We start from the raw sequence: 12,350 nt of genomic DNA, 5'->3' as shown, positions 1-12,350 counted from the left end.
AATTGCAATATCAGAGGTGAAGTAAATACGCACTGAATACCCACACCGTAAATCATCAATAAAAGAATAAAAAAATCAGGAGGAGATAAAAATTCTAGCCTCCCTGAAATTAAACATTACACAATCTGATAGTGTCCCGTCATTAATGTAATATCTGCACATAGCATAAGGAAATGATGAACAAAACCCCGTATTACGATTCGCTCAGACATCATAGTTGAAGTTGGAACTGTGCGCGGTGCCATACTGTCTCTGGCCATCTATGTACCGTCCGGGAACAGCTTCCGACATTCCAAGAGAAAATAATGAAAGTCTGGGACATCTTAGCCCCCTGGCTGATCCTGGGACTGGCTGCAGAAATGGTGGCCAGCCAGGGCGGAAAATTTCCGATCAAACTCGAGAATGGTGGTTACTCTGACGTCCTGATCGCTATCGTCGAAGGTGTCCCGGAAGACCAGACCTTGATCGAGAACATCAAGGTGTGTCAAACAAAAGACGTTGTATCATGTTGTTTTTTCTTTTGGACAGAAATAAACTTGAATTGATTTACTTACCCTCCCACTGAGCACTGTGTGCATTCCCCATTTGATTGAAATTTCAATTCAATTTCAATTCAACTCATCTCCTCCACGCGATGGTAACATAGAAACAGTCTATTGAGCAGTGGCTGTATGAATTTGGTATATTCTACTGCAATTTGTCAAGAAAACTCTCTAGCTCTCGGCTCTGTCCATCGGTCAATCTCAATTCATGTTGGCATGTGTAACCAAATAAAGCCTTCGGTACTGGTTTCGCGTTTCCGCGGTGCTTTCACCTGCTGTCCATTACTTGAGATAGGGTGTCACACCCTCTCCATCAGATATATTCCTGTCTTCTTATATTCCTTTCACCTTCTTTTGGCAACTCTGTGCTAATGCAGGAGATGTACACTTCGGCTTCAGAACTTCTGTATAACGCCAGCAGACAACACGTGTATTGGAAAGAAATCAAGATCCTCGTTCCCCCGACATGGTCTCCCCAGGAGCACTACGGCGTCGCCAAAACGGAGACATTGGAAACGGCTCACATCGCCGTGCACTCCGGGAGTCCTCGAGGCGACGAGCCGTACGTGGATAACCCTATCGGCTGCGGCCACCAGGGCATTCTGACTCACATCTCGCCAACATTCATTTCTGACAAGCGTTATCGCGAGGAAAGATTTGGTCCTACAGGTAAATATATAGTTGGATCGTCCAGCCCTATATCTACCACACCCAATAGATTATCATGGACCAATAAGTGCTGATACCCTGACATATTCCCTGGACCTTGTTTGTCCTGCCAAACAGAAGCACATTCATCTGTAAGCAGTTCTAAGGAGCTAAAGTCGCCAACGCCGGGACGTGTGAGAAATCAACTGATTCAACCAAACCACATAATAGTTCAGAATATACCTCGTATATCACTCCCCAAATTGACTCAGTATAGAATTGTAATGACGTGATGACTTTGATTTGAAATGTTTGAAATTTCATATATGAAAGACAAATATCATATCATTTGAGAGCTTTGGAATAGAATCTGTATAAACTACCCCCACTTTTTCGCATCTATTGAGGGTACATGCTAGACCAGATACTGGCCGTTTTTTATCGTATTATATCCCTCCGATCGTGCGCCAGCGTAAATCACATATCTACCACACTGATAGCGTGATCCCCACCGATCGCGTATCCCCTCTGAGCAGGTTGTGTGTCCGTGCGTGCGTGCCGTACGGTTAGTGCTTTATAGTATTGTGTCAATCTATCTGTGTGTGAGCCGAGAAGCGCGCACGGGTAGCTCGTAGAGAACAGTCCAGGCAGTGGACTAGGTACATGGTGACATCACATGATGAATAGATGTAAGCAAATAAACACATCAATGACGTCATGACAGTATGTTTGTTTGTTTGTTTGATAGATACTTTATTTTCTGCAAATCAATATATACATAAATTACATAATCATGAACATGGGAAACATACAAGTATATTTGAAACAGAGTCGTTTGACTTGCATAAACAACGATATAAAAGGAAATTAATGATATAACATTACAGTATGCATGTCTATGCAGCAGGGATTACAATAACAACATTACATTTAAGAAGCCATAATGCAGAGGGCCGCCATTGTAAGCATTGCTTGAAAAGATGGCCGGCCCGAGGAAAAGGTAGGGACGTATTAAATTCGTAACAATACAAATTCTGCTGCGAAGATAGCAGGGGAAAATAACCTCTGATGTGTGATGGTGGTGAATGTGCGTACAGGTGCTTGAAAGTGCACAGGGGCAGATAGGCTGGAATTTAGAATAATAAAATTGGTTTGCTGGAAGAGTGAACGACATATGATGTTGCTATCGGGAGACCAACATGAGTCATATAAATTATTCGTGCTTAACTCGTATTTGAAGTATACTGCAGTAAAATATGCTTCTTTAAGTTTGCTTTGAATGAAAACAAGGAGGCACACTGTTTCAACTCCTCAGGAAGAGTGTTCCATGTATCCGGACCGTGATGTCTAATCGACTTTTTAGCAAGTAAAAGCTTTGGATTACTTAAATGAAAATCATGGGAACGACGGGTAGGGTATGGGTGAATATGGTCATTGGTTACTAGGGCATTATGGAAAAATGGTAATAAATTTCGAATGTGTTTATATACATAAATATGGCACTTAGGTATAAATGTATATCATGGGCCTTTAGAGTTTTTAGGCGATAAAATATGGGATCAGTGTGAGCCAAAAAATTTGAATGTGTGCATATACGAAGAGCCTTTTTCTGGAGAAGAAAAATTGTGTTAAATTTGGTTTTGCTACAGTTGCCCCATACAATATTGCAGTACATTACATATGGTAGAAATAAGGTGTTGTATAACATCATTAAAGTTTGATCTTTAATTAGATATTTTATTCTCCTTAAAACACCAGTTACTTTGGATACTGCTGTTATAATATTCTGGACATGAGTATTCCAAGTTAGATTGCTATCTAGGGTCACTCCTAGGAACTTGGTTGAATGTTTCTCAGCAATGTTTATATCATCAGTAGAAATACTTTGAGGAAGGGTGGGTTGGGATTGAAGCGTATGAAAATGTATAAAGCATGTTTTATCAACATTCAATGAAAGCTTATTACTTCTAAACCATTTCGAAATGTTACTTAATTCCATATTTAATGTATCAACCAGTGTTATAATATCCTTGTGGGAATAAAAAACGTTGGTGTCATCTGCAAATAAGATGAAGTTTAAACGAGGAGAGGAATTGATAATATCATTAATATAAATCAAAAAAAGCAGGGGCCCGAGGATAGATCCCTGAGGGACACCACATGACACGTTCAAATATGATGAGTGACTGGATTTAAATGCAACATATTGTTTTCGATGACTTAATTAACTTCTAAACCACGACAAAGTATAATCCCTCTCACGTCATAATTATGTAATTTTTCAAGTAAAATGTCATGATCAATAGTGTCGAATGCTTTACTAAGATCCATAAAGACTCCAATTATGTGCTACTTTTTAATAAGCGCATCAATGATATTATCAACAGATTTGACTATGGCATAATCGGTAGAAAATCCTTTCCTAAAACCAAACTGATTCACATTTAATATTTCATTTTTTTTTTCAATTCATTCAGAAAATGTGTATAAATTCCCGTGCATAATCTTCACCCAAACCGAACAGGCATATATCTTGTCTACAATAGGCACAGATATACATGTAAGTAGAGTGAATCTATTTTATGTTTATATCTGTATTGTATTGACAGTTCTATACATTATTATGTAGGTCCTACATGTTATTATGTAGGTCCTATACATAACATACGACGGGATGTGCAGTAGTATCTGTATTATAAGCATCATGTTTTCTTCAAAACTTCTCCCTACAGAGAAAATCTTTGTTCTCGTTGTTGTCCACCGTGTTCTTCAGGAGACGGAGAAATAAAAAAAAAAAGAAAAAAAGAAAAGAAATGGCGTGACGCACTAGGTCAATTGAGTGGAGTTATTTTATGCTAAGACGGGTTCAATTTACATGACAGTATCGAAATGTCAATACAATACAGATATAAACATAAAATAGATTCACTCTACTTACATGTTTATCTGTGCCTATTGTAGACAAGATTTATGCCTGTTCGGTTTGGGTGAAGATTATGCACGGGAATTTATACACATTTTCTGAATGAATTGAAATGCGGCACCACAAAGTAAATTTGTGAAGATGTGTGTGCTGTACTAGTGCAATGACAATTAAGTATCACATTTTATTTGCACACTGTTGGTAACAGTATAGAAGTCATCGTCATAACGTTAATGATCATGGTTTGAAGTGCTTTCAGGATTCCACATATCGTTGTCGACATCGGGTTTTTTTTTTTCTTTCTTTTTTGTTGTTCTGCAGAGAGCGTCCTGGTAAGAATCTGGGCGTATTTTCGATGGGGCTTGTTCGAGGAACATTACGACGCTGCGCTTAGCGAAGACGGCGTTGAGCCGGCGTACGATGCCGGAGGCCGTTCGATCGGGACGCGTTGTTCGGCGAACATAGACGGTGAGATAATGTGGCCGGACTATACTCCATGCAACTATGGAGCAGGCAACAACGTGGGATATCCAACGGAGTGTCGCTTCGTCCCTATTGGCGGACAAAGTGTTACGTCATCACTCCTCTTCGGAACCAAAGATTTTCATATTCCTACCGTGAGTGCACATCTCCCTAATCTTCGTGTATTTCGATGTTTTAGACCAAACGGTATCTCAATTCAATTCAATTCAATTCAAAGGTTTTATTTTCACTTCTTTCAACAGAATGTACAAAAAAATATAGATTCGACATGCGTTTGATAAGGAATGATACATAGCAAAGAATAACATTTGTCAATAATCATTACAAAGTTAGGTATCTTTCATACAGACATACATTCTGCGAAAAAAAGTGGAGGTACCCACTCAAAAGACTATGCTTGTACAACGTGGGCACCTCTCAATGGTTTAGTGAATGAAAACTGTATTTAAATGATTATTTAAATGGTGAACTGTCAATGGTGAACAGTATTTCATTCATGCACCCAACAGGTAAACAGTACTTAAAAGGTAATTTATTGGTGAATGATATTCCATTCAGCGATTCGACTGGTATTTTAGTGGTACTGATCAATGGTGAATTGTAAATGGTACATTGTGTGTCCTCCTTGCACTCGACTGATAAACAGTATTTCAGTGGTAATTTACGGGTGGATGGTCCAGGGCAAACAGTATACTTCACTCATGGACTTGACTGGTAAATGGTAAATATCAAATTTGGTTTTGGAAGAATAGTCACGAAGAATATAGTAATCATGTTCACAACTCAACTAACCAGCAGAAAGGCAATAACTGATCCTCAGCATGCACGCAATTTACTCGATGTTGGCAGTATCGACATCGTTCCTTGCCAGTAAAACACCCATATTATGCTCGTAAAATGCCCGCAGATTAAATGCGTGTCCGGCGCATAGGCATAGATCCACGGGCAACCTACGTACTTCAAGCGAGTTAACTGCCTGTGACTAGCTACGGGCCTCCTACAGGTGTTCTGCTTTGACCTGCGATGGTAATACCCGCGACTCATCCGGAACAAGCTTTGATCATGTTCAAAACTTGGCTGCGAGTAAATCGGACTTGCGTGCGCACCAAAAACTACCGGCGAGAAACGTGCTAGCATAATTACTGTCGGGTGCGTGCCATATATATCTGCGGGGACCTCGGGTAAAAAAAGAAAAAAAAAATGTCCCCCGCAAGTCAAAAGCAAGGCTTGCCACGAAAGGTGTGACAGGCCCTTGAGCATGCAGAACACCAGTAGGAGGTCCGTAGCGGCAGCACCTCGCAGGTAACTTCCACGTAAATTGCCCGTAACTAGAACGTGAGTAGAACGTAAGTATCACGCGTCCAGCCGTGGCAGGTAAGACGCACGCGATACCCACCCAAAGCCTTGTCCGTCCGCGGAAAATTATCCTGCTGTGCTGGAAAATCCATATACGCAACAAGCCCGCGTAGCTTGCCCGGAAAGGTGTACAGGGCCTTTACAGGTTGAAAATCGTTGAAAATCAGCTACACGTACCTAGACACATACAGGCCTGACGCCCATGAAGATATGCATGACCATGTGTGTGATTATGATGATATTTATGTCACTAATTCTGTCATTTTTACTATATTAGATTAATGAATTTTGCGACGATGATCCAGAGAGTCCAAATTTTCACAACGCGGAGGCCTTAAATCTTCAAAACAAGCGATGCGGTAACCTTGCCGCCTGGACGGTGATGAAAGAAAAAACCCGCGATTTCGACAACGGTCCACAGGTGGTGACGAACACAACTCCCATCTTCACGGTCATCCAAGCACCGCTGTCTCGCAGTGTCGTTCTCGTTCTCGACAAAAGTGGCAGCATGTCGGTGAGAGTGGTGCATTTCTATTGAGATTGATGGATGTATAACTAAACGGATTAATCAATATCCGACCACAAATTTTGGTAGATGAAAAGAGGGGAAAAAAGATCGTACAAACGGATATGATTCAGTCGACAACAATAATTTAAGTCCGTGAACGGACAACCGAAGAAAAATTAAGAAGTGCGAACAACCATAATGAGTAGGAAGAGGGAGAGGGAAATGAATGAATAAATCAATAATAAGTATGCAATCTATATCTATTCATTTTATATGTGTACATCTATTGAACTATGTGATATGCATAATTCATTCATTCATTCATTCATTCCATTCATCATTTTATTCAGTGCACATGAACTTAAAATCAGCCGATGAGATAGGGATAGATTTGTGACAATGTATTATTATGCCCTTCTCAAGAACTATTCAAAAGCTATTTATACCGAAGAAACAAAAACAAAATATTTGATCATTGTTCTGCCAAACTAACTGAAATTTAAGTAATTCATGTCTGATATCTCATGAGCTATATCGTTAAATCTGGTTAACTGGACTTACTTGTGATTTGGGGTAGCGACGTTTCACGTCCTCTCCGAGACGCTTCATCAGGCCGACTGATCTTTGGCGGCATTTGGTTGTTGACCCGTAACAGGGTCGGGGAATTTCGGAAAGCGCCGAGGAATCTTCCGAACTGCTTGGTTGTAGGCTCCGGATAGGTTGTGTCGCAAGCCCCCTCCTCGGTTTAGGGATGGCTCCTCCCTTGTCCACATCAAGCTAGGGGTGATCAAAACCCTTCTCCACCGGGCATGGATGGGGACACGAAAATCAAGGAACACAGGCACGTTAAAGAGGCACTTAGTGCATGTGGTTACAGTTTATAAATCCAAACCAAGGCACAAGGACAAACCCAACCATAGCAAGACAACGACAGTAAACAGTGGTAAAGCGGAGGTACAACGTGACGGTTCCCTATAATTCCGGATTTTCAGAGAAATCCGTAGAATCTTCAGTAAGCGTCATATTCATGTCTCTTTCAAGCCTACCAACACATTGAGACAGAAGGTAGTCCATCCTAAGGATAAGACTCCAAAGGACCAACAAAACAACGTGGTCTATGCTATCCAATGCAAGGACGACGAGTGTGAAGAGCTGTACATAGGAGAGACAAAGCAGACCTTAGCCAAACGCATGTACCAGCACAGACGAGCTAGCTCGTCGGGATGTGGAGACTCTGCCGTATACTCTCATCTGAACAGCAGTAACCACACCTTTGACAACAAGGACGTGGTCATCTTAGAGAGGAGTCAAAGAGTCTATCTACGTAAAAAGGGAGGAACCATCCCTACAACCGGGGAGGGGGCCTGCGACACAACCTAGCCGGAGCTATACAACCCGGCAGTTCGGAAGATTCCTTGGCGCTTTCCAAATTCCCCGACCCTGTTACGGGTCAAAAACCAATTGCCGCCAAAGATCAGTCGGCCTGATGAAGCGTCCCGGAGAGGACGTGAAACGTCGCTACTCCAAATTACAAGTAAGTCCAGTTGACCAAATTTACCAATATATTTCATGAGATACTTTACCTTCATGACTGAGAACATTCACAGACATATCTGATATGTTGTCATATTATTTGCATGGAAAATGAAACAAATGACGGTCGCCTGGGGAGATGCCTACACGAACATACAGGTATTACTCAGTATGTGACCATATCCTACAATAAAGAAAGCATATTCTATTGTCCATAACAACACGGTCAGCCGGCTCATTTTATAGCTGGTTTTCACTCCGAATAATCTCTGTGCGTGATATTTTGTGTGAGTGTGTGTGTGTGTGTGTGTGTTTGAGGGGTTGATTTCCTCTGGAGATGTATTTGACAAATCTATTGCTCCCTCCGTTTTCTTTTCATATGCGGTAGACGAATGAAAAATTCATCAAAGTGATATCAGCATCAACCGAATACATTCAAAATATCATTCCGCTCAAGAGCCAACTGGGCATCGTGTATTTCGATAGTTCTGCATATGAGGGCGCTGAACTCACACCAATCGTCGACGACCAAACGCGGGAGATCCTGGTGAATTCACTGCCCCCGACCAATGGGGGCGGTACATCGATCAGCAATGGAATACAAAAGGGTATTGAGGTATAAACCAACAGTAATCTTGTCTGCCCAAGTTGGATAGTGAATGTCTCTGTAATAATTACTATGTTTCTGCAATGGATGTACGTTACATAATGCACTGCGATAGACTTTGTACAGAACAAGGTACTTGTAAAACTTCACTGAAAAATGTAATGATCAAAATCAACCAATAACAATCATTATTAACAAAAGCAAGGCATGTCCATTAAAGGGACGGTACAGTTTCAGTTAAGATGTTGCTTCAGCTTTCCAATGTTTGTTTTTTTATTATGATTTTTTTTAAGATAATGAGAAACCTATCATGTAGTATGAAAGAACATATAATTTTAAAAGGAATTCAGTGTTTATTTGATGAAAATTGGTTTTGAAATGGCCGAGATATCCGAAACAAGCAATCCTATAGAACGTGGGGCCCACCTCTATTAGGATCGCTTTGCTTTACTTGGTTTCTTGATATCTCAGCCATTTCAAAACCGATTTTCATCAAACTAGATTTTGAATTCCTCTTATAGTTATATACTCTTTAACATTTCATGAAGTGGTTTCTAAGTACTCGCAAAAGTTCAAGACTGAATCCTCACGTCAACCAATACTATATCATCCCTTTAATGCTTACATTCTCGTATGAAAACTACAAGGTACTAGGTGAGTATTCTCCTGGCGGCTATCTTCTGATTCTCAGCGACGGGCAAGATTATAGCAACTACACAGAAGACAACCGACAGTTAATCGAATCGTCTGGAGTTATCATCGATGTCATCATGATTAGTAGCTCGTCATCTAGGGAAATGAGGATGCTAACCGATATGACGTTCGGAGAATTCTATTACTGTGCCGATACTGGCAGCGGGAACTGTCTTATTCAGGCCTTTCAGAGCACCATCACCGACCGCCCAAATGTCGCTGGGCAAACCACCCCCGTACAGGTAAGTCCTTTGCTATGCATGTCTCTTCCATTTTTTATTGAATGCATGCATGGGAGGTTACTTTCTTTCTTGTTTCATTTACAAATTATTGATTCAGACCCGAGCATGTTTATGTACTAAGTATGCCGCAGATTTTTTTTTTTTTATCATTGCTACTACTAAAATGTTCAAAATTAGCTCCAAACTTGACTCTCGTTCACCAGCCAAACTGTGAAGCGAGTTGTCTACCGCTTTCACTTGGTATGATAGACGTTCCCTGTACGATTGCCCGGGGGGGGGGGGGGGGGGAGGGTAGTTCATCATGAAATTAAATATATTTTGTTTATGTTGAATTGATATAGATATACAGCTCTGACGTCCAGATCCAGCAGAAGCAGGAGATCGTTCCCCTTGTCATCGACTCCGCCCTGGGCAACGACACGGTATTCACGGTTACGTGGACAGGGAGTAACCCATTAACCGCAGTGGTGACCGGATGGGAGGGCACTCGTATTGACCACAATGATCAGAGATATCACGCCGACGACACAAACCACATCATTTCAGTCACACTGCCATCCGCTGAGGTACTTTCCGGGCAAACCTTGCGTGTGATTTGCAGAGAGCAATTTTTCCTACCCGGAGATCCCCGCATGCAGATAGCCCGCACATGACAGCACCTATGATAGCACATTATTACGTCCGTAGTCGTCCGGAGATGCGCACGCAAATCCTTTTTAACCGCAGCCATGTTTAGGCCCTGTCACACCTTTCCGGGCAAGCTATGCGAGCTTGTTTCTGAGGGCGGACAAGGATTTGGGCGACTTTTGCCAGTGTCTTACCAGCTGGACGGGTGCTACTTAAGTTTTACTTGCGGGTATTCTTTGTGACCTGCGTGTCGCGTGGGGGCTGACAACTCAGATTCCTCTGAAGAAATATTTATTTGACAGAGGTCCCAGTGAATGTCATATTCTCTTTCTCTTCTCTTACATTTTTGTAAGCGAATGTCATAATCCTGGCCGCAGCCGGCTCTCAACTAACCAGCAGAAAGGCAGTAACTGACTCTCAACGTGCACGCAGGTTAACTGCCTGTGGCTTGCGGTAGCTACAGGCCTCCTACTGGTGTTCTGCGTGGACCTCTGCTGGCAATCCCCGCGAGTCACCCGGAAAAAAAAAGTTTTGAGTATGCTCAAAACTTGGTTGCAGGTAAATCAGACTTGCGTGCGCTTCTACGGGCGGCTACGTGCTACATACTGTCATTGTGCAGGCCATCTACGGAGACCTCCAGGTAGCAAAAATTTTCCCCCGCATGTCACAAGCAAGGCTTGCCCCGGGAAGGTGGGTGGGCCCATTAACACCCTTGGAAGCGGAATAAAGGCCCATCCAGCCCTCTACAGATTTTAATCTCGTGAAGAGAACTTTGGGTGCATGACTGTCACTGTCTTAACTGTGCAGTGGATCAGGCTAGGGATGTGGGGGGGGGGGGGTGGAACAGAATTAATTTGTTTAATAAAACCTAACAGTCGAGCGTCAAAAGGTATTTGATTTTCATCGGGTCAGATCTATGATAGATGACATTAGCCATTGACGGCAAGGCTGGGTTTCATGGAACGAGTTTCTGACAGTGCGATTTTGTAGAGAACCAGGATCAATGGAAGCAATAACCTTGAATCTCCATGCTACCCCCTTGAAATTAAGAAGCAAACAAACGAAAAATGCGATCAGAACAGAATAACGCAAAAACAAGCCATGAGAGAGAGAAAAAAAAACAGAATAATATCTCGCTGAAATTCTTTTAAAAGTGACAGGTCGGTATAGTATACAGCACCAGAATATAACATCAGGAATGAGGATGGCATTGAGAAAAGTTTCATTCCCTTTTCTTACATTTTTGATACCAAAGGGTGAAAGTTATTCCACCAAGTTTGTGGTTTTCTGAGAGTGCGTTTATACAGATTAGTGAGTGGCTGCCGACATTTTGATTAAATTGTCATATCTATACAAATTAAAACCTCTTTGATCGAGCTGCATTTGCAATTACGATGTAATCAATGAATGATTTGTTCACCGCTTTTACATTTTCTTGGTTTTGTCCCCTGTAACCATGTTAATATGAATACACATGTGCTTCCTTCTAGCCTGGTCCGTGGAATGTGACAATCATAAATTCTCAATCGTACAGCCCGGCGTCCGCTAGTGTCGCGGTGACGTCTAAACCAGCCTCAAGCGAATATTCACCTGTTACCGTGACAGTCATACTTGGTTCTACGGTGAGAAACTGATTACGAAGGTGTTTCAGTTTCAGCTTAGAAACTAATAATAAAGGACAGTCGTCCTATGCCTAACGTGACTTTAAAAAGTGCATTCCCTTCGCTTACGTAGGTTATGCGAAAAAGAAAAAATTATAATAATGTTATAACAAAAGCTCTTTGTTTTGAAAGTTGTGGAGACTATCAATATACCAGTTCTGGGAACATAGACAACATTTGAAGAATTTGTTTGCAAAAACCGATAAGTCCATTTTTGAAGATTTTGAAGTACGGTCTCTGTCATAAAGTACAAAATAATACCTTTTAAATGATATATTGGTCACTACATATAAAGGTACATTTTTGAAGTTATGGTCAAAAGAAGCAAAAATTTTCTTATTACTCTCTTTATTTTTCTTGACCTTTAATCGCAAATATCTCCATTTGGCAAATATGGACTTATCGGTTTTTGCAAACAAACTCTTCATTTTCTCTTATTGGGAAGCAGTTTCTTAAGCATTTATTTCCCTAAGTAATCAAAAACTTAACATTGTATTTCGAGACTTCTATAACTTGAGACCAGGAAT

General features: G+C 41.3%; 1 protein-coding gene across 1 annotated transcript in view; it reads left to right on the top strand.

The window, feature by feature from the left end:
• The first annotated feature begins 305 nt into the window (after window positions 1–305).
• The window catches only part of LOC140242928 (calcium-activated chloride channel regulator 1-like), a 39,781-nt gene continuing 27,736 nt past the window's right edge, over window positions 306–12,350 (top strand). Inside the window, exons 1-8 of the mRNA XM_072322675.1 lie at window positions 306–479; window positions 920–1,211; window positions 4,435–4,730; window positions 6,230–6,466; window positions 8,382–8,609; window positions 9,248–9,535; window positions 9,877–10,101; window positions 11,653–11,784. Coding sequence (XP_072178776.1) covers window positions 306–479; window positions 920–1,211; window positions 4,435–4,730; window positions 6,230–6,466; window positions 8,382–8,609; window positions 9,248–9,535; window positions 9,877–10,101; window positions 11,653–11,784 — 1,872 coding nt within the window. The remainder of the gene's footprint in view (window positions 480–919; window positions 1,212–4,434; window positions 4,731–6,229; window positions 6,467–8,381; window positions 8,610–9,247; window positions 9,536–9,876; window positions 10,102–11,652; window positions 11,785–12,350) is intronic.

This window comes from Diadema setosum, chromosome 19 (assembly GCF_964275005.1).
Source record: "Diadema setosum chromosome 19, eeDiaSeto1, whole genome shotgun sequence".
NCBI lineage: Eukaryota > Metazoa > Echinodermata > Echinoidea > Diadematoida > Diadematidae > Diadema > Diadema setosum.
Note: the sequence above shows the minus strand (reverse complement) of the source record. Positions and strands in the feature narration are given on the sequence as shown.